This window comes from Camelus bactrianus, chromosome 3 (genome assembly GCF_048773025.1).
Source record: "Camelus bactrianus isolate YW-2024 breed Bactrian camel chromosome 3, ASM4877302v1, whole genome shotgun sequence".
In the NCBI taxonomy this organism is placed as follows: domain Eukaryota; kingdom Metazoa; phylum Chordata; class Mammalia; order Artiodactyla; family Camelidae; genus Camelus; species Camelus bactrianus.
Window position 1 is genome coordinate 105,313,563 of NC_133541.1, and position 20,717 is coordinate 105,334,279.

Genomic DNA, 20,717 nt, shown 5'->3' on the forward strand with positions numbered 1-20,717 from the left:
CCATCCCTATCAAATTACCTGGGACATTTTTCACAGAACTAGAATAAATAATCCAAAAATTTATATGGAATCACAAAAGACCCAGAATTGCCAAAGCATTACTGAAGAAAAAGAATGAAGCTGGAGGAATAACCCTCCCAGACTTCACACAATACTACAGAGCTACTGTAAACAAAACAGCATGGCATTGATACAAAAGAAGACATATGGATCAATGAAACAGAATAGAGATCCCAGAAATAAATCCACAAACTTTTGGTCAACTAATCTTCAACAAAGGAGACAAGAACATACAATGGAGTAAAATACAGTCTCTTCAGAAAATGGTGTTGGGAAAACTGGACAGCTGCATGTAAATCAATGAAGTTAGAACAGTCTCTCACACCATATACAAAAATAAACTCAAAATGGCTTAAAGACTTAAACATAAGACAAGGCACTATAAACCTCTTAGAAGAAAACATAGGCAAAACATTATCTGACATACATCTCAGCAATGTTCTCCTAGGGCAGTCTACCCAAACGATAGGAAAAAAAGCAAAAATAAACAAATGGGACCTAATTAAACTTAAAAAGCTTTTGCACAGCAAAGGAAACCATAAGCAAAACAAAAAAAAACCACCTATGGAATGGGAGAAAACATTTGCAAGTATATGACTGATAAAGGTTTAACTTCCGAAATATATAAACAGCTCATACAACTTAATAACAAAAAACAAACAACCCAATCCAAAAATGGGCAGAGGACCTACAACAAGCAATTCTCCAATGAAGACATACAAATGGACAATAGGCACATGAAAAAATGCTCAATATCACTAGTTATCAGAGAAATGCAAATCAAAACTACAATGAAGTATCACCTCACACCAATCAGAATGGCCATCATTCTAAAGTCCACAAACCATAAATGCTGGAGAGGGTGTGGAGAAAAGGGGACCCTCCTACACTGTTGGTGGGAATGTAGTTTCGGGCAGCCAGTATGGAAAACAGTATGGAGATTCCTCAAAAAACTAAAAACAGACTTACCATATGATCCAGCAATCCCACTCCTGAGTATATATCCAGAGGGAACCTTAATTCAAAAAGATACGTGCACCCCAATGTTCATAGCAGCACTATTTACAATAGCCAAGACATGGAAGCAACCTACATGTCCATCGACAGTTGACTGGATAAAGAAGTTGTTTTATATTTATACAATGGAATACTACTCAGCCATAAAAAGAATAATGCCATTTGCAGCAACATGGATGGACCTGGAGATTGTCATTCTAAGTGAAATAAGCCAGAAAGAGAAAGGAAAATACCATATGATATCACTTACATGTGGAATCTAAAAAAAAAAAGACAAACAAACTTATTTGCAAAACAGAAATAGACTCTCAGACACAGAGAACAAACTTGTGGTTACCAGTGGGGGAGGGAGGTGGGAGGGGATAAATTGGGAGTTAGAGATTTGCAGATACTAACATACATATGTGTGTGTGTATATATATGTACATATATATATATATATGTATATACATGATAAACAACAAGTTCATGCTGTATAGCGCAGGGAAATATATTTGATTATCTTGTAATAACTTATGGTAAAAAAATATTAAAATGAATACATGTATGTTCATGTATGACTGAAGCATTATGCTGTACACCAAAAATTGACAAAACATTGTAAACTGACTGTACCTCAATAAAATATATATACATATATATATATAAAATCACCAGACCTTCCTTTGGGGGCCGGCTCTCAGATTCATTCCCACCTGGCACAGAAGGGAACCTGGCAGAAAGAGCCTCAAGGTGAGCAGAGGGAAGCAGGGCAGCATCCTGGACTTGGAATTGAGACTTTGGGCTGGTGGCTACCGGCTCCGTGAAGCTCTGCTTTACTTGTTCACCTTGAGGGCTCAAGGCTAGAGGTTCTGGTAGATCCTGACCCTTAAATAATTCTTCCCCATCATTTCCTATGCATTCTGTGGGGAGAACTAAACCCTGAGTCAACCAGAAGGTAGTTCTTTTAGTTTGCTCAGCTCTTTGGTCTCTTCATATAGCACAAAAAGTTTTGGGGAGATTGATCACTCACCAAAGGAGTCCTGGACCAAATTCTACATCTTAATCCTAGCTCTGCTACTGCTGAGCCCTGAAAACTTAGCCACAAACAGTTCTTCTATAAAACAGGGACTACTCTGCTAGCCTAAAGTGAGAAAACCAAATGGCTCTACAACATCCTCGTCCTTCTACTGCTACACGAGCATAGACAATCTCAGGACTGAGCCGGCTTAGAACACCTGCCAGGCTCAAGGAGAGGGTCCCATGCCTGGCTGCCCATCTGAATTACTGGTGGAGTTTCCTGTTACTGTTTTTAACGTGGATGCCTGGCTCTCCTATCAGTCCCACTGCACTGGCGTCTCAGGAGAGTCAAGTCGGGCAGGTGTGTTCTGCAAAATGACACTGGAGTTTCTGATCATGACAAATACCAAACAATTGGATACTTACTTCCTGCCAAATGCTAAGTCTTCCACAGCCTTATTTCACCTGATCCTCCCAACAACCTCATGAGAAGACTATTCCTATATTCCAGCTTTACAGAGAAGGCAAGTCACCTGAAGGTAGCACAGCTAGTTAGGGGTAGAACCTGGGCTAGAAGCCACATAGTCTGACTCCAGAAAACAGGCTCTTCTCAATCACTAAGCCTCCAGGCTGACTTATTTTGTATCAAACCTTGTGAATCACTGATTCAGTGCTTTGGGTGTGACCCGGGGTGAAGAAACAGAGAAAGAAAAAACTGAGACGACCAATATTACAATAGGGTGAGTTCTTGAAATCCTCTCTTTTGGTACCATTTATGCAAGAATACCTACCTCATCTTTCAGCTCAGTGAGTGCTGCTTTTGCTTTATTAGAATGTCATCTGATAAAAACAAAACACCTTTTGCACAAAACAAAACCCTGGTGATAAAGAGCAGGGTTAGAGCAAGCTGGGTGCTCTCATGGAGTAGGTAGTGAAGTTGGCAGAGGGGGTGGTGGACTGTGGGAGTGGAAAAAGAATCCGGTGACATCCTCTCCAGTTATCACCATAGCTCATCAGAACCACAGAAGCACGCAAATGGAAATGCCAGCACTTCAAGATCCTCTCAAAACAGGTGACTTTCGGGCCAGCAGCTAACAGGACGGGCCGGTCTGCCTGAGCTTCTGGCGCCGCCCTTTTCCCACTCCCTGATACACCTTGTAGGGTGCGCGCCCTGCTGAACTCAAGTGTGAGACCCGGTCTATGTCGCCATGAATATTAAAACAGGCGAGATCCTAGAGGACAGCTAGTCCACCTATTCTTTTTTTTCTTTTTTTTTTTTTTTTTTAGGGAAATGCAGGTTCAGCACAGGAAAGAGACTTGAAATCTACAGTGTATTAGGCGCAGAATTCCGGGCACGACCCAGGTGTCCTCGCTCCCAGTCTAGGGCTCTTTATTTATACAGCCTCTTTAAAAATAAAACTTGACTTCCCCCTGCCCCCGCCCCCTCTGCTTTCCCTTGATGCGTTATTTTGTTGGGCATCACTGGGGGACAACCTGAACTCTCAGACCAAAAAAAAAAAAAAAAAAAAAAAAAAAACTACTAATGATATTTAGGAAAAACAAGGAGAGAAAAGAACTCTTTCTTGGCAAAGAAATAAATATACGTATCCGCATTCGGGTCCGCTTTGTATTAACAATGTCTGTCTCTTTAAAAAAGAAAAAGGATCCCGTCAGAAGTGCCTGGAAAGTTGGCACTTCGGCTAGCTCTAGGCTGCAGCAACTTAAAATGCTGCCGACAGACAAAGATTGCCCACGTAGAATTTACCAGAGCGTAAGCTCTTCACCACCGAGGTTAAAACTTTCTGAGGCTTAACTACAAATTTACAACCAGACACTAACCTTTTCCTGTCAGGTTCTGGCCGCTGGAGGGTTGCTGGTTTAAGACTATTCGAGGATAGAATAATTGATTTCAACTCCGTGTGCCCGGTTGCCGGGGGCGCACAAGAACTGACGGACGAAGCTTCCAGAAGCTTGGGGTGAGGGGTGAGGCGCGCGGCGCGCGGCGTGGCTGGGCGGGGCTTGACTTCTCTGTGGCCCTCCTCTCTCGCAGGGCACGCGCACGTCACGGACTTCAACGTCGCCACCACGCTGCCCGCGGACGTGCGCATCACCGCCGTGGCCGGCACCAAGCCGTACATGGGTAGGCGCCCCTCCCCCCAGCCCCCACCCCCCCACCCCCCAGCCCCCACCCCGAGCCGCCGTTGTGACCGAGCGCAGGGGTTTGCTTTTCATTGCTGTGGACACTGTGATAACGGGTCCGGTCATCTGCAGGGACCTGCTGCTAGAAATAAGGCCCTCTCTGACTTTACCTGCACAGCTTCTGGTTTCCCAGGTCTCACGTGAGCCTCGGGAATCGCCTTTTAGCCAAGCACCCAATCTGATCTTGACTCGGGAGGGCCCTGGGTTACATGTGAAAACACTATTCTATGAGTTATTTAGGACTCATCAGGAAGACTCCCTCCTTCCTGATGAAGAATATTAGTAATTAATTCAGTAAATACCTACTGCTTGCTTCTGTGTGCTCAGCACTGTTTCAGGTGCTGGTGATCTTACAGGGAGCAAAACAGACTGGGGCTCCAGCCTAAGGAGCTGACTTTCTAAATAAAACGAGTTTAACAAAACGGAATCAAACAGAGAGGATGCAGCAATAAGTAAGATGGTAATAAGTGACATTAGTATTATCATAACCGTGATTTACATAATACTGCATAATATGCACAGGGCTATATAAAGTTCGCAAAGTGCCTTCCAGTTACAATGTTGGTTTTAGATTTATCACAACAATCCTATGAATTCTCCTTTTTAAAGAAGAGGACCTGGACTTTGCTTGAAGATTTGAAACTTATCCAAAGGGTGACTGAAAGGTAGCATTAGGTGCCCAAATTCTCAAGTAGGTCTCACAATTAATTGTGTTAACAGTCACAAAGTAATACAAATCCTAAGTTCTGTTGTTGAAGGCGGCCAACTCTGAGTAGACATCATTGTAGCAGAACTAGCCCTACCTCCCATCCACCCCAGGGATATAAAGGGAGAAGCCTTGCCCTTTGGGGGCACCGGGTACCTCCCCCCCCACCCCCCCGCGGCTGTTCCTAAGGCAGGTAAGTCAGAGCTCAAGAGAATTCTCTGTCGAGTCTGGGCGTGGCTGTGAGGAGAGGCACCTGGGGTTCCATTCTTTCGTCACTTGGCTTGCTGACTGCTCCCTGGGCTCACAGAGCCGGAGTTGGCCACAGTGGGTTGGTAGTTCGGAGTCAGGTCTTGCTGGGGACCATGGCAGTAGCGGGCAGAGATCTGCAGCAGTGCGTGAGAGTGTGGGGGAGCTGGAGGGAGGCGGATTAGCCAGAGGGTGTGGTCCAGCTTCATAGCGGGCCCTCCACTGCCTCGGGGTGTGCAGCCTGGAAGGGAGGGAGGGAGGCTCCCGTCAGCGTGACTTAATGGCGACACCACCAGTTCCAAGAGAATCCAGCTGTATCAGACTCTCTGGAGGTGACACCCGAACATAGGGTGGTTTGAAAGCTCTATACATATGCAGGCAGGGGTGAGAGCCTCGTCCACAGACCATGAACTTTGAGCTATCAGAAGCCACTAGAGAGAGATCATCCCGGGGACCAAGCAAGTTACCTGTGTTAGGATCCCTCTGCCTCTGCTATTCCCCTTCCACAATCTAAATCAAACAGTGCTCTCCCCGAGATGGAGGAGGAGGTGTGAGAGCCACTTCAGCTGTCCATCCCGACACCAAGGTGGCTGAATCCAGCCTGGCGGGGTGGGTAAGTTTTGACTCAGATATGAGACTCATTTTAATATTCACAGGGCTGAATTTTAAAATATGTAAATGTTTTAATAAGCAAAAGGGATTCAACTGTATTAGGCAACAGAATGAGTTATTATTAAAGGACCCCTGTCCGTACCCATCAAAAACGGGCAGCTTAACACTGCATAGTTGTTAGCGGATGACAGAAAAGTCAAAACTGTTCAGGCTTCTTACCCTAATTAGTTGAGATGCTTTAAAGCAGGAGATGTTGCTGGTTAAACTGGTGGAATTAACTCTGGGGTGGAACAAATTGCTAGCTATGGCGTGCCATTTGCAGCCAAAGTATTTGAACTTGAAGTTAAGGATAAGAGCAATGCCGCTTCCTTTTAATATGTGGCTCTCTTCCTCATGGAACTAAAGAGAGAAAGGAAAAGAGAACCCCACCATGCCGGGCCACCTCACTTCCCCAGAGAAGATTTCTTTCTTATGAGCCTTATTTTATATGGTATTTGAACAACTGCAAATGTCCTGGCTTCCAATTATCAGTGGGAGGGAAAAGTCTCTTTTTTTACTTCAGAAATAATGGGCACATATAATTCAGCCCATTTTTCTGCCTAAAACCCACGGTGCTCAGCTGATAAAAAGGAATCTCTGAGCCTGCTGGTCTGATGAGTTGATTCCCCAGGTTTCCTGGGTCTCCACATTAAGGGCTATTTTCTTGGAGCCAAATCAGAAAATGTGCATCTGGGCTTTCTAGGCCTGGTTTCCATGGTGAGAGGAGTAAAGGAAGACCATCTTTCTTTTCTCTCCCCAGTGATTTTAAATACAATATCTGTATAATTTAATTCTCCTCAAAATTGTCATTTCCAGCCTTTTCACAACATAGAGCTGGGAAATTGGAATCCAGTCAAGGTTCCCTGCACCTCTCCACCTTCACCCTTATAATTAACAATGACTAATATTTATTGAAAGCCTTCTAGGGACCAGACAACATGTTAAGTGTTTTATTTTCATTCACTCATTTATTTTTTCTCAATAAGCCTGCGAGGCACACTATAATTATCACCATTTTAGAACGAGGAAATAAGAAGCTAAGCAATTTGCCCAAGATTACATGGCTAATAATGGAAAAAGCCTAGATTTAAAGCAAGCTCTTTCTGGGTGGTGAGGGGGGGTATAGCTTAGTGGTAGAGCATGAGAGGTCCTGGGTTCAATCCCTAGTACCTCTATTAAAAAACTTAAATTAAAAAAAAAAAAAGCAAGCTCTTTCTGACTTTAGAACTCCCTGACAGAGAGAGAGAGATTTAAAAAAAAAAAATTATTTGTGGTTCTTAAATGGTTGTAAGCTAATGTAGGCAGGCCAAGCTATTAGAAATGTTTCTTCTTTAATTAAACAAACATATAGCTGAGTGTCAACACTTATCTCTTTATCCAGAAGTTGTCCTTGCCTTTGATTTTTGGATGGGAGGCTCTCTAAGAGAGATCATGGATGGAAAGTCTGCTTTCTCTTCTTAAAGATTATGGACCCAATAACTTGGTAAAATCTAACAGACATTCCCAGCACCCATTTTATCGTGTTCCCGTAGAATATAATTAGCAATTAACCAGAAAGGAATAGAGATTCTAAAAAGAAAGAAAACTAGGATGAAGTATGGAACGAAGATCACAGGAACATCAACATCTTCTAATGTAAGATGCTGAGCACTTTATGCTGCAGTCCCTAGGCCCTGGCCAGAAGATGAACTGTCCACCAGCTCTTAAGCACCTGCCACCCAACAAGGAAGTTTTGCTTTTTTTAATTCATAATCTTCTACCTCCATGCTCTTTCCAAACACTCCAGTCCTTCCTTCTCCCTACCCCTGGTCTGTCTGAATATCATCCACATTGCTCAGAGCATAACCAATGAAAACATTCTTCTCCAAATTAGAAACCAAACCTAACAAATACATATACTAGGACAAATGTGTAAAATGCTCACTAAGTGAGGGAGAAAGTCATCTCTCTACTTGTAGATATTTATGGTTTCCTGGAAGAGCTTTATTCTATACACACAAAAACACATTTAAGTTTTTTAAAAGTCAGATTATACTGGATTTTGTTGTTGTTGTTGTTGTTTGGGGGGAGGTAATTAGGTTTATTTATTTATTTATTCTTAGAGGAGGTACTGGGGATTGAACCCAGGACCTCATGCATGCTAAGCACGCGCTCTACCACTTGAGCTATACCCTGCCTCCCACCTGTACTATATTTTGGCAACCTAAATGTTCACTTTATAATGTAATAACAATAATAAGAATAGGCATTGGGGGGAGGGGATAGCTCAGTGGTAGAGTGTGTGCTTAGCATGCACGAGGTCCTGGGTTTAATCCCCAGTGTCTCCATTAAATAAATAAATAAGCCTAATTACCCCCCCCAAAAAAGCCAAAAATAAAAATAATAATAGGCATCATATAGTAAGCATCTGCTGTCCCAAGCACTTTGCTAAGTTTTTAATAAATTTAATAAATTCAATAAATTCTCAGAGCAACCCTATGAAATAGGTTTTACTATTATTCTATTATTCATAGATTAAAAAACAAGCAGGCCTACAGGGAAAGTGACACGGTCACAATCACACAGCAAGCGACTGGTAGAGCACAAAGTTAAATCCAAATGTAAAACGTCTCAAGTCTGGAACATTGATGGTGAGGGTGATGACGATGGCTCGGCGCATAATGGCAACATTCACTGAGCTCTTCCTGTGGGCCAAGCACTGCTCTGAGTGCACGTGTTACATCGTTTAAGCTAAAGGCCGTTCTGCGAGGCACGTCAGAGTCTAATTCTCATCACTCTGCTGTACTGCCTCTCTGCCTCCTGTCAATTAGCGTGTCTTAGCCAGAACCCAAACCGCTTGTCTCTGACACCAGAGCCTGGGTCTTGACAATGGACACTACTTATTTTTCCAGGCCCACATATTTAACTATCATTTTGAATGATCACATGCTCCCAAGTTAGAGGGCTGCATCAAAATCTATTGAACCAATTCTTGATTGTTGAATGTCAGGTTGCTTCTTACTTTGAAATATAAATTTGGAATAAAAAATCCTGTTAGCAGAAATGTGCACTGCAACTTGTTTCCTGTGATAAATCCTCAGTGGTCAAAGGGAATGTATACATTGATGCATTTCCCTCCTGAAAGTTTGCAAGGATTTCTACTCATTTGGTCTGGAAGTGTCTGAGGATGTCCACTTCCTTGCATTCTCACCAGGGCTGCACTGTCAATATCTTAATCTTCCCAAAAAGACAAGTGAAGATGGTACCTCATTATGACATGAAATTGCTTTTTTTCAGTTCTTTTGTAAATTGCCTGTTCCTGTTCTTTCCCCATTTTTCTATTGGGGTCTTCATACATTTTTCCTGTTTCTTATTGATTACATAAATAATTCTTGACCCTTAGATATAAAGGATATTAAATTCTAATGTAGCATATATGTTGTGCAAATATGATTTCCTACTTTTCAGTTGATGTTGTTCTTTTTTGGCATTTTTGACATGAAGAACTATGTTCCTAACATCAAACCATTAGCCTTTTTACTTTACAGTTTCTATCTTTAATGCTACTCTTAGCAAGACCTTCTTACCTCCAGATTTTAGATATGTGACCTATATTCTTATTATTGTTACAGTTTAATTTTTCTTGATCCAACTATTAATATTATCTTGACTGAAGATATGTGGTAAGGATCTGATTTCATTTTTGTTACAGTATCAAACAATTATTTTGCAACCATGTGTCAAATAAGGTCCTTTACATGCTGATTTGAAATATGTTCTTCATAAACCAAGAATTTTTATGAACTAGTATCTATATTATGTGGCTTTCCAATCTTAATTTATTATAGCTTTGTAATAGTTTAAAGCATGGAATGCAAGTCCTTTAATACTTTTGAAGAAATCCTTTCTCATTCACACATTTTTATGGATGAAATTTAGAATCACTTTTGCAAATTCCAGGAATTATTTCCATTGTATTACATTTCTCTATTAGTTTTTGGACCCTTTTTTTTTTATGTCCTGACCAGAATCTACCGTCCAGTTGTTTTAAAATCTGAAAACCAAATGTTGGAAATCTAAATAGCTAAGAAACATATTAAAATGTGGGCAAGCTTATCAGCAATCAGGAGAATGCTAATTTAAACACAAGAGATCATTATGTCACTAGACTAGCAAGTCAAAAGGTTGGTTAATGCCAAGTAGGGATAAGGAGGTGGAGCAAAGCCAAATCCCACGCATTGCTGGTCACAGTGTTAATTGGTACAACCACCTCAGTAAATCACTGGGCATTATCTAGTATGTATGGACATGCACAGCCCATCCCCTGTGTTCCCCCTCCCAGAAATGTACCCTACAGAGGTGTGGGCTAGAGAGGTCTTACATGTGCAGAAATGTTCATGAGAGCGTGGTTCAAAATTCTCCAAACTGAAAATAACCTAAGTGGCTATTAACAATAGGGAAAGTAGGTAAATTACAGTGTATTCCTGTAACTTTGAATGTGAACCAACTATGTACAGTGAATTGGATAAATTTTATACACATGATGCTGAGCAAGAAAAGCAAGACACTAAAGAAAACAAGGAGTGAGATTTCACACACACACGCCCATGTTATATACATAAATACATGTACATATATGTTACATACACATCTGTTATATATACAGACATACATAGATGTTATATACACATACATACATAATATATATGTAACCTAGTTACTAAAACAGGCAAAACTAAAGTATTGCTTAGAAATGTATACATAGATAGTAAATCTATGTAGAAAGGCAAGGAGAAAATTACTAACATAAATTCAGGGTAGTGATTACTTCTGTGGTTGTCAGTAGGACAGGTCACTCACTGGTGGGGTCAAGATTCTATGTCGTGACCTATGTAAGGTTACGTGGCCAATTGCTTATAACTGCTTGCGAAATTCTTCTTTTATGTTTTATTTACTTTTCTGAATGTAGGTATAGAAATGCTTTCAAAACCAAACAAAATACTCAATGGTTTTTTTGAAGGCAACTCAGACCCTCTCCACTTCTATTTGTACCATCTCAGGAGCAAAGGGTCCTCCTGCAGGGTTGATGGAAGCCCTCAGCATCCCCCTGCTCTGGCTTTTCTGTTCTTTGGGAGCTCAAAGAATTGCCCATCTGTTACGCTTTTGTATGTTGCCACCATATTTTTTTCTTAATGTTCTTCAAAAATGTGCCTCACACACCATGAATATTTGTTGAGTGAATGAATACATATTCAAGCATCTTCATGCTGGAATACAGAGTAAGTAGAAGAGGATTATACTCATATAAACTCCAAGGATGGTCCAAGACGAGAATACACAGCTTTTATAGGGTAATGTTGATTCTGTTAGGTATCCTTTTAGCACTGTGTCTATTTATCTCTCAAAGTTCTCTGCAGCTTCTCTGAGCTATCTGTCATCTGTCCCCTGGGGAGACGATGTAAGATGACTTACTGTGAGATCCTGATAAGGGAAAGCAGAAGTAGAGTCCACTCCGTCCAGCCTGTGGGCGTACCATGGGGTCAGGGCCGTAACCTCCCAAATTGCATGGGGAGCTGTGACTTGCAGGAAGAGTGCAGTGATGCATGAAAGGTGAATTCACCAGGGAACGAAGCCTACTCAGTTCTGCTACAGCGGGCTTTGACAGCCAGGGTCAGTCCTAGGCATTGGGATGTCAACATTCTACCTCTCTAATTGGAAGTTGCCCACAGGATTTTGCTTAGAAATTGAGCGCTCTGGGCAGGGCAAACCTGTAGACAGGTGCCACAACACACCAATTTCCTTTGTCCAGAACCAGCACCTTACTGTCAGGGTCTTGGGTCAAGTGTGCAGCTTTTGGCTAGGTCAAATTCTCATTATTAAGGATGTTCGCCTTTCTAGAAGAATGCCTCATTTTTTGAGTTCTTTCTGGGGGCCAGGCAGCGTGTTGAGACGTTGGCATGCGTTTTCTCATTGAATTTCTCACCTCGGTAAAGATCACTTTCTTCTTATTCTGATTTTGCTGATGGAGATTCTCCAGCTCAGCCCACTGACTTATTTAAGGTCACAATAAGTGGTGAAGGCAGGTTTCAAACCCAGACAGCCTGGTGTCAGAGCTAAGGTTTGCAACCAGTGCTTGATTAATTGATTCAGTATTGTTCGTTCATTCGAGTCAGTTCAAAGACTAGGGTACAAGGTGTACAAGCGCCACTGCTCATGTGACACCTTCTCCCTGTGGGAGCTCCCGCTCCTCCGCTCCCCTCCCGCACCCCTCCTTGCAGGCTGCAAATGCTGCCCTCACTTCTTACTGATGACTCTGAGTTGGAAAGCCAGTGCCGTGTAGTTTGAGACAAATTCTGCACACTGTTCGCAGCAGTAACACAACTTAATATCCTTACCACAACCCTTCCCAATCAAGACAACCAATAACTCTTCTCAGCTTTCTTGCTTTCAGTGTCAGCCACCCCTTTGAGGCCTGATGGGATCCAGCTTTTTAACAGGGGCATGGTCTGAGTAAGAGAAGAATTTGCCCACGAAGGCCTGCGCCTGCCTGCGCCTGTGTGCTGGTCGATGAATGAGAGAGATTAAAAAACTGAGGAATTTGGGACTGCAGTGAGCAATCTAGCAATGGATGACAAACACTCATGAAAGTGTTTATACCCTTTACCTGGGTAGTTCGCCTTTGGAGGAACATGTTGGGAAGATAGATTTGTTAATGTCTCCGGGAGTAAAAGTGACCTAACCTTTCGGTGTTTTTCAGCACCTGAGATGTTCAGCTCCAGCAGAGAAGCGGGCTATTCCTTTGCTGTTGACTGGTGGTCACTGGGAGTGACGGCGTACGAGCTGCTCAGAGGCCGGGTACGGTAGTTACACTTCTCTTTGGTTACTTTTCCTGCAAGTTCCATTTTTAGAATGAAAGAATTGATTTTTTTTTTTTTTTTTTTTTTTTTTTTTTTTTTTTGGCTAAAAATCAAGTAGTTTGCGAGGGGAAAACAACAATGCCCAGTGATGCTAGTAACCACCTTTGGGATTTCTGCACATATGAATTCACTCTCCTACATGTGGGACCAAACATGTGAGTTGATATTAAACTATGCAGATAAAATTAAATGAACAATAGGGATATTATTAACTCCCAGAGAGGGGAAATCGATACACCTCACTCCCCCATATCCTGTATAAATATATTTGTTTGTTTAAAGAAAATCATTTTGCAGTCACAGTACAGGACTCTACCTCGGACACACTTCCCCAAGGTGAGTGTGAATTATTAACACAACACAATTCATGCCCTGTCTTGTTGGATTCCTGTCTTTCATTTGGCTCTTGGGTTCTGGGTTCAGCGGCAAATAAGAGTAGTTTCCTTTTAAAAGAAACACTTCTTAAACTAAGAATTTTGGAAGGAAAGAAGAAGAAATTTGGGGGAAGAATTTTGGAAGGAAAAGATTTTTTTTTTCTCCCTCCCATATTATTGGACCTCATGGTGGTTCCCTGGGATTTGATGTAACTGACAATGTGTTAACTTTGTCAGATTCATTTTTCTTTTCTTCTTTTGCTTAGGAAAGGTAAAGAAAAGTTACTCTTAGGTTGCTGAACTTATACATGCATTCATCAATTCAGCATTATCAACTACCATGACTATGTTCTACTTAGATTCTCAGACCTTCTTCATCTCAGACCTGAAAGTTCGTGCCCTGTTACCAACCTCTTTGCATTTCCCCCACCTCCAACCCCCGGCAACCACTTTTCTATTCTCTGCTTCTTTGAGTTTGACTTTTTTTAAGGTTCCATATAGAAGTGATACCATGCAGTATTCGTCTTCTCTGTCTGACTTATTTCACTTCACATATTGGCCTCAGGGTCCTTCATCTTGTTGCAAATGGCAGGATTTCCTTTTATGGCTGAATAATATTCTATTGTTCATATAAATTATATGTTACATGTTATATATAATATTCCATTATTCACTTACAATATATCCATATAATATTATGCATAAATGTACATGTCATATATAATATGTAAGCATGTACTATATAAGTATGTATGTATATATGTGTGTCTTCTTTACCCAGTCATCTGTTGATGGACATTTAGGTCGTTTCTGTGTCTTAGTTTCTGTAAATAGTGCTGCAGTGAACATGGAAGGGCACATTCTTTTTTGTAGACCACAGATCTAACTTTTCATGTTTAAAAAATGCTTTGCTCCCCAGTGCCTCACATATTCTCACACACACTCCTCAGATACCTTAGCTTGGCGTTCTTTGACTTTTAGAACCGGGTTCACTTTTCAGATTTTGCTTCAGTCTGAATGACCTTGACTCCTGAAAAGCTCATTTCAGCCTCTCTGCACTTGCTTCTCTCTCAAGGCATCCCAAGGGGCTTCTCTCCTCTTATTCCTCTGCCCATAAAGATATTTCCAGATAAACCCTGGTCTTTTATTTTTTTTAAATCATTCTTTGAATAAGTTTGGAAATTGCTCCATTGAGTTTGAATAAAGTTAAGGATGTGTCTTAATTGTAGAGCTTTGCAGAAGCCTTCTGTCTAATGGATACTGATCATTTCTAAGGAAGAAACAGACTTTTAGATGCCCCCAAGTTTCTTTTGCAGGAAGGGCCTTTCTCAGACTCAAACCCTCCCTGTTCTTTATGGCTCTGGACAACACAGCACCTTCTCTAAAGAGACTTTCTCTGCTCTCTCTTGCTAAAGTGACCTGTATCCCTTCCAAATATTTATGTACTTTCACTCTCTTAAGACCTTTCCTTATTTAACATTATTGGGAAATATAGAAAAGCATGGAAATGAAGGTCAACATCAACCATATCCTCTAAAGCAAAGAAAATTTTCAATTAAGAAATTAAACCCCAGGGGAGGATATAGTTCAAGTGGTAGAGTGCATGCTTAGCATGTGTGAGGTCCTGGGTTCAATCCCCAGTACCTCCATTAAAAAAAAAATGATTAATAAGTAGACCTAGTTACCTCCCCCTGCAAATAAAAACAAACAAACCTGTGTTTAAAAAAAAAAAAGAAATTAAACCCTCCTTTGATCTTCCAGTCTCATCATTCCAGAATGAACAGCTTGCTGTATTCACTTCTGAACCTTTTCTGTTTTATGAGAATAATCTATTTTCACATACACGCACATATATAGTATTATTGTTGTTGTTTCAGAAAAAAATAGACGTGTGCTCTACCTTTCTGTTGTGATTTTTTTTTCACTTAAGATAAAATGTAGAACTTTCTACATCGAATACCTAAATCTATTTTATTTTTTAGGATTAAATCCATTTCGCAAATTTATTACCCTTGTAAATTCTTCCAGGTATATCAATTTTTAAGTTTTTCTCTCCTTTGTATTACTAGACTGTGCATTTATTAAAGGTGAAGCAAGTGTTTTATACAGTTGAGTATCAGCCACAGTATTTAACTTTAAATGGGTACCTAACAGATGCAGGTTGAAAGTATGGAGGAGCAAGTCACTGCAAATCAATTCTGACACATTCCAGCAACGACTCACCAGCGAGGCTGCACATAATTATGTTTCAAAATATAGCCAATCAGAAGAAATGAAATGCAGGTATTTAGTTACAACCATCAACACAACTAAACTACAGAAGAAGGGTGCTAAACAGTAATTGCCTCCAAATTTACAAATTGTTAATTTACAGAAAAATACATGCTTTCAAGGGAAATGTGCCTGGAACATCCCTGTGGTCTCTGAGCTTGGCTGTGGTCTTGATGAATGGGTCCCTTAGCCCTGACACTGCTGTCATCCCTCTTGTCCCAGCACTCATCGCCACTGTAAAGGCAAGGTCCACATCGTCTCTAGTTCTGTATTATCCATATTAGCTTCTGATAGGTACATGTTGTTTTGCACTAATTGTACACCTTTAGGTGCAACTCTTTTGCTTCTGTACCCCTGAAATAAGGCTGTTACCACAACACCTCACTTTGTCCTGGCTAACATTTTACTTTTTCCACCTTGTTTATTCTTTATATTCTCATTCTTCATGTATACACTGCCCTAGAATTATTTGATATATCCTGTCATTGCACACTATGGTTTTTCTTTATAGCATGTATTCCATGCGTGTTTGTGTCCGTGTGTCCATGTCCAGTCTCTGTAACTATTCACGGTCTCACTGAGTGAACTATAGGTGCTACCAGTGTAGAAGCCCCATCTCTCTTGTCTTCATTGCATCCTCAATGCCAAGCAGAGGTACTGGACCGTCGCAGGCATTCCATAAATATTCAGTAAATGAACAAATATACAGTGGTGGTTGTGGATGACTTAACATAGATTTTAAATTTTAGAACTAGAAAAATAAGTTATTGCACAGGACAAAGGCAAGTTGACAGATGATGAGCATTTAAAATGTATATTAAATTCAGTCATATGGCCTTCTAAAGTAAATGAAAAAAAAAACACAACATGCTGAAGCCATTTGCTTGTGGCATTCATTAGTTCATTTAGTGGTTTATCGAAGCATTTTGCGTTTTTAGATGTCTCAGAGGCAGGTTTAGAAACATCAGGGAATTAAAGAAGTAAATTTGAAAAAAAGAAAAAAAAATGTGTGCCCTCACCTGTAACCTCAGAAGCTTGAGTGTGCCAAACCGGCCCAAGCTCTTAATGGTAAACACGCAGTGAACCACACATGGTGACCCACGGCGCCCTTCAGCCAGCTAACAGTCAGTAACACTGCGGATGCTGACAGTGCACCTAGGACGCTGAGTTACGAGGGTTACTTCTCCTGTATCGTTACTGAGACAAATGAATTAACTATGGTCCTTCGTTCGGTCTTGAAGGAAGTAAATATATGGTGAGTGATTTTAGACCTTGCATAAAATAATGAAATTTGGCCAGTCTCCTTTTCGGGAGTCAGCCTCTCGCACTTCCTGGTTCCCTGAGCAGCTGCTGCTGCCATACTATGTGCAGAGTTAAGCCTTCCTTCACATCAGCCTGACTCATGACTCATCTTGCTGTTCGCTATTTACATTTATATCCACCATCATTTTTACCCTTCTGTCAATAATGATAAAAATCTCTCCAGTATATTAGCCACTCTACTGAGAACTGTACATGTATGTGTCATTTAATTTTCCCAACAATCTCCTAAGGCAGTTTATTTTTACAGATGAAGTAGCTTCATCTTACAGATGGAGGAACTGAAACTCAAACTGAGTGATCCAGCATTCTAAGTGAAGAAATACCAGAAAGAAAAACATCATATGATATCACTCATATGTGGAATCTAAAAAGTGAAGACACTAATGAACTCATCTACAAAACAGAAACAGACCCACAGACATAGCAAACTTATGGTTACCTGGGGGAAAGGGAGTGGGAAGAGATAAATTGGGAGTTCAAGATTTTCAGATACTAACCACTATATATAAATTAGATAAACACCAAGTTTCTACTGTATAGCACAGGGAACTATATTCAATATCTTGTTAGTAACTTATAAAGAAAAATAATATATGTACATATATGTATGACTGAAACATTATGCTGTACATCAGAAACTGACACAACATTGTAAACTGACTATATTTCAATGAAAAAAGAAAAGAAAATGATAACAAACAAAAAACCAAATGGAGTGGCCCAGGTTAGCACTCAAAAGTCTTTTGCCTCCAGAGCTCAAACACTTAATTACATTATATCACCTTTTAATACTGATCTACAACAAGGGAAAAAATGTAACTCCTCCATTTCTTCCAATTTAGTTCATTGGTCCACAATCATTTATTAAGTATCTTGAAAGATCCAGGCTCTTGATAAATGCTCATATCCATGTTAACTGTCTTATTGTTGGTTAATCTAATATTAAAATTTTTTTCATTCAACAAACACGTAATGAGAGCTTACTAGGTGCTAGGTCCCGCAGGCATGTATGGAATAATCTGTGGCATTAAGTAGTTCACAGTTCACATACAGAGAGACAATTCCAACGCGAGTACTTAGAAAAACAGAAATTAACACAGGTAAAGGCTGCCCTCTAGTGGATGTCTGTGAAAACTATAACAAAGCCACCAGTTGTTTGTTTTTGCTTTCTTTTCTCCAAAATTAAAAGAAGAACCTGGTTCTTTCAGAAATAAAAATACTTTTGCCTCATCATAAAAGTCTCCACCCTACTCCATAGAACTGGGAATTTATGGATTAGGTTTGAAGTTTTCTGGGTACCCTTCAATCCCGAACTTGGTAAAAAAAAAGTGTATATGGTAAAACTCTGGATCTCTTTATAAACAACACTTAAATAACATTTTTAAAAACTTCCATTTACTGAGCATTAGTCCAATATTTTATGTGAATACTTATATAAGCTACCCTACAAAACAGTTCCAAATTGGCATCTCAGGGTGGATTTAGCCCATAGGAATGCTTCCTTTGACACAGAGGAATTACCAACTTTTAAAATTCTGAGATTTCACAAGAAACTATAGATCTCTGGTACCCTATTTATAAAGTAGGAAGTCTGGAAACAGTGGACTGCATTTGCATATGGCAACACAAACACCACAATCAACTGAAAGGAATTTGAAAATATTGACAATCCATCAATACAAGCGCATAGATACTGAGAACAGATTGGTGGTTGCCAGAAACGGGGTGAGGGGTGGGATGGGAGGTGGTATGAATGGTTGAACTGTTTTTGTTTAAATAAATTGAATTGTTCTTTGAGAAAAAAATGAAAATGACATTGAGATTTTACTGGTTGAAAACCAGCTTGGAAACATTTGCAAAGCACAATTTTTTTCTTTTCCCCTATGAAAATGAAGCCTCCTATTTCGTTTCACTTCTTTTCCCCCTTAAGAGACCGTATCATATTCGCTCCAGCACTTCCAGCAAGGAAATTGCACACCTGTTTGAGACGGCTCTTGTGACTTACCCTTCTGCCTGGTCACAGGAAATGGTGTCACTTCTTAAAAAGGTAAGAAGGAAGATTGCAGGACAAAAGGAAGTGATTAAAATACAGACACGTGTGCTCTGGTTTGAGGTTAGAAGTTAAGGTGCAATATTGGAAGCCGTCATGATAATATACGTGTCCAGAGTGGGCTGTGCCGCTAACAGCTTTCAAACGCATGACTTCATTAAGGCAAGGCCCGTGTCCTCCTGTAAGTCCCAAAGACATCTCAAACTCCACTTGCCCAAAATGGAGTTCTTGAACTGTCTGTATTTCCTGGACTTTCTCCACTGTTCCCTCTTTCGGTGACTGACCTTTCCATCCACTCACTTACACGAGCCAGAGCCAGAAACCATTCCTCACCACCACGTTCATAGCTGACCTTTTAAATATCTTTTGACATTGTCACTTCTCTCCACCTCCACTGCTACTGTCCCAGTCCTCCTGCATTCAAGTCTTGCCTTATAACTGGTTTGCCCCTGCACACTTTTACACACTCCATAAACACAGGGATCTGTTCAAAGCAAAGTTCATTGTCTTTGTGTTGTTCTTAGAATACAGATCAAAATAATTTATATAGTATAAAAGTTCTAACTACCTGTCAAGTCTTATTTTGGACTTTTGTCCCCCCTTTGACTATAAATAAACTGTTTTGCCCTATCTTTCCTCTTCTCTTTCCCCTCCCCAACCCCAACTTCATTCATCAGTCTCTCACCACAGGGCCTTTGCACATGCTAGTCTCTCTGCCTCAAACAGTGCTCCCATTCCCCAGCTCTTCCAGCTCTTCCAACTCCCTCCCTTAGATCAGTACTATTCAGTGTGATTTACTGACTGGTCAGGTCCACAAACTACTTCCCAGAGCTCCATGGCCAGAAGAGGAATTGAGAGAAGCACAGAAAACTTCTGTAGAATTTGATGCTGCTGAGACCTCAAAGCACGTCTCCTTGAACAGTGTACAAGCCTATATAGGTTGATGTCAAACCCCAAAAACAAGTTGCACACAGTGTGGAGTTCCAGACTAGCTATGCACAGTAAGACCATGTATTATTTTCAGTGGGTTGGAAATCAAAACAAACAAAGAGAAATACCTAGCCCTTCTGCATAGTTTGAGAAACACAGTTTTAGATCTCAGCTCAAATATCACATCCCCGGAGAGCCTCCCTCTCTCGTTAGCCCATGTAGCGCAATCTTCATCGTATTTTTCAGTTTGAACTTCTGTATTGCACATGTGTGCTTCTTGGGCTAATGACCGTTGTTCTCTAAGCTGCGCAGGGGAGGGCCCACGTCTGACTTGTTCACCAAGGTATCCTCAGCATCCAGCCCAGAGCCTGACAGGTGGTAGCATTTGATATTTGAATTAACGAGGTCCAGCGTTTCCATCAAATTTTCAAGGTTCAACAGAATGATTAAGGACAATGGTAGCAAGAGCTCAGTCATGTGTATTGAATGATTATGTGAAAGAAAGAATAAGGAGCCCAAGAGGATGGGCGTGGCTTTTTTCTGAAGAGAGAAAATCTGCACAGGTTGTTGTCAGTCAAAGAAAAACACTTTGGGGGCTAAGGATTCAAAGCCTGTGTCCCTTGTCTGTGGGTCAAGTGTCCTGTTTTGGAATAGAGGTATTGCTGTTGGTGATATCAAGGCTAAAGAATAGGGGGTCATTTTCCATAAGCAAATTTTCCTTAGTTTCAACACAGCCCTCTTCCCCCAAGAGTATATACCCTGATGACCCACAGCTGTCACCCCCAAGCCCATTCTCAAGTGGAACTAGTATTTCCCATTTGAGTGATATATTCTATTGGTCTTGGCTCTGGGGTGGTTAAGGGAGAAAAAAAAATCTAATCCTAGTTCCTAAAACCCAGAACTAGAGCAATAACCTTAGTTACATCTTATCTGTGTCAACCCCAGTATATTTTGATTAGCTGTAAAAACAGCTACAATTTTTAGTGTGAAATGAA

At 40.7% G+C, this 20,717-nt stretch overlaps 1 protein-coding gene and 1 long non-coding RNA gene across 2 annotated transcripts in view; one reads left to right on the forward strand and one right to left on the reverse strand.

The window, feature by feature from the left end:
• LOC123618224 (uncharacterized) overlaps positions 1-4,112 on the reverse strand; it is a 30,663-nt gene extending 26,551 nt beyond the window's left edge. The window contains exon 1 of the long non-coding RNA XR_006726631.1: positions 3,916-4,112. This is a non-coding gene — a long non-coding RNA (uncharacterized LOC123618224). The remainder of the gene's footprint in view (positions 1-3,915) is intronic.
• STK32A (serine/threonine kinase 32A) overlaps positions 1-20,717 on the forward strand; it is a 112,370-nt gene that overhangs the window by 83,285 nt on the left and 8,368 nt on the right. The window contains exons 7-9 of the mRNA XM_074360888.1: positions 4,127-4,216; positions 12,615-12,712; positions 18,673-18,789. Of these exons, the coding sequence (XP_074216989.1) occupies positions 4,127-4,216; positions 12,615-12,712; positions 18,673-18,789 (305 nt within the window). The remainder of the gene's footprint in view (positions 1-4,126; positions 4,217-12,614; positions 12,713-18,672; positions 18,790-20,717) is intronic.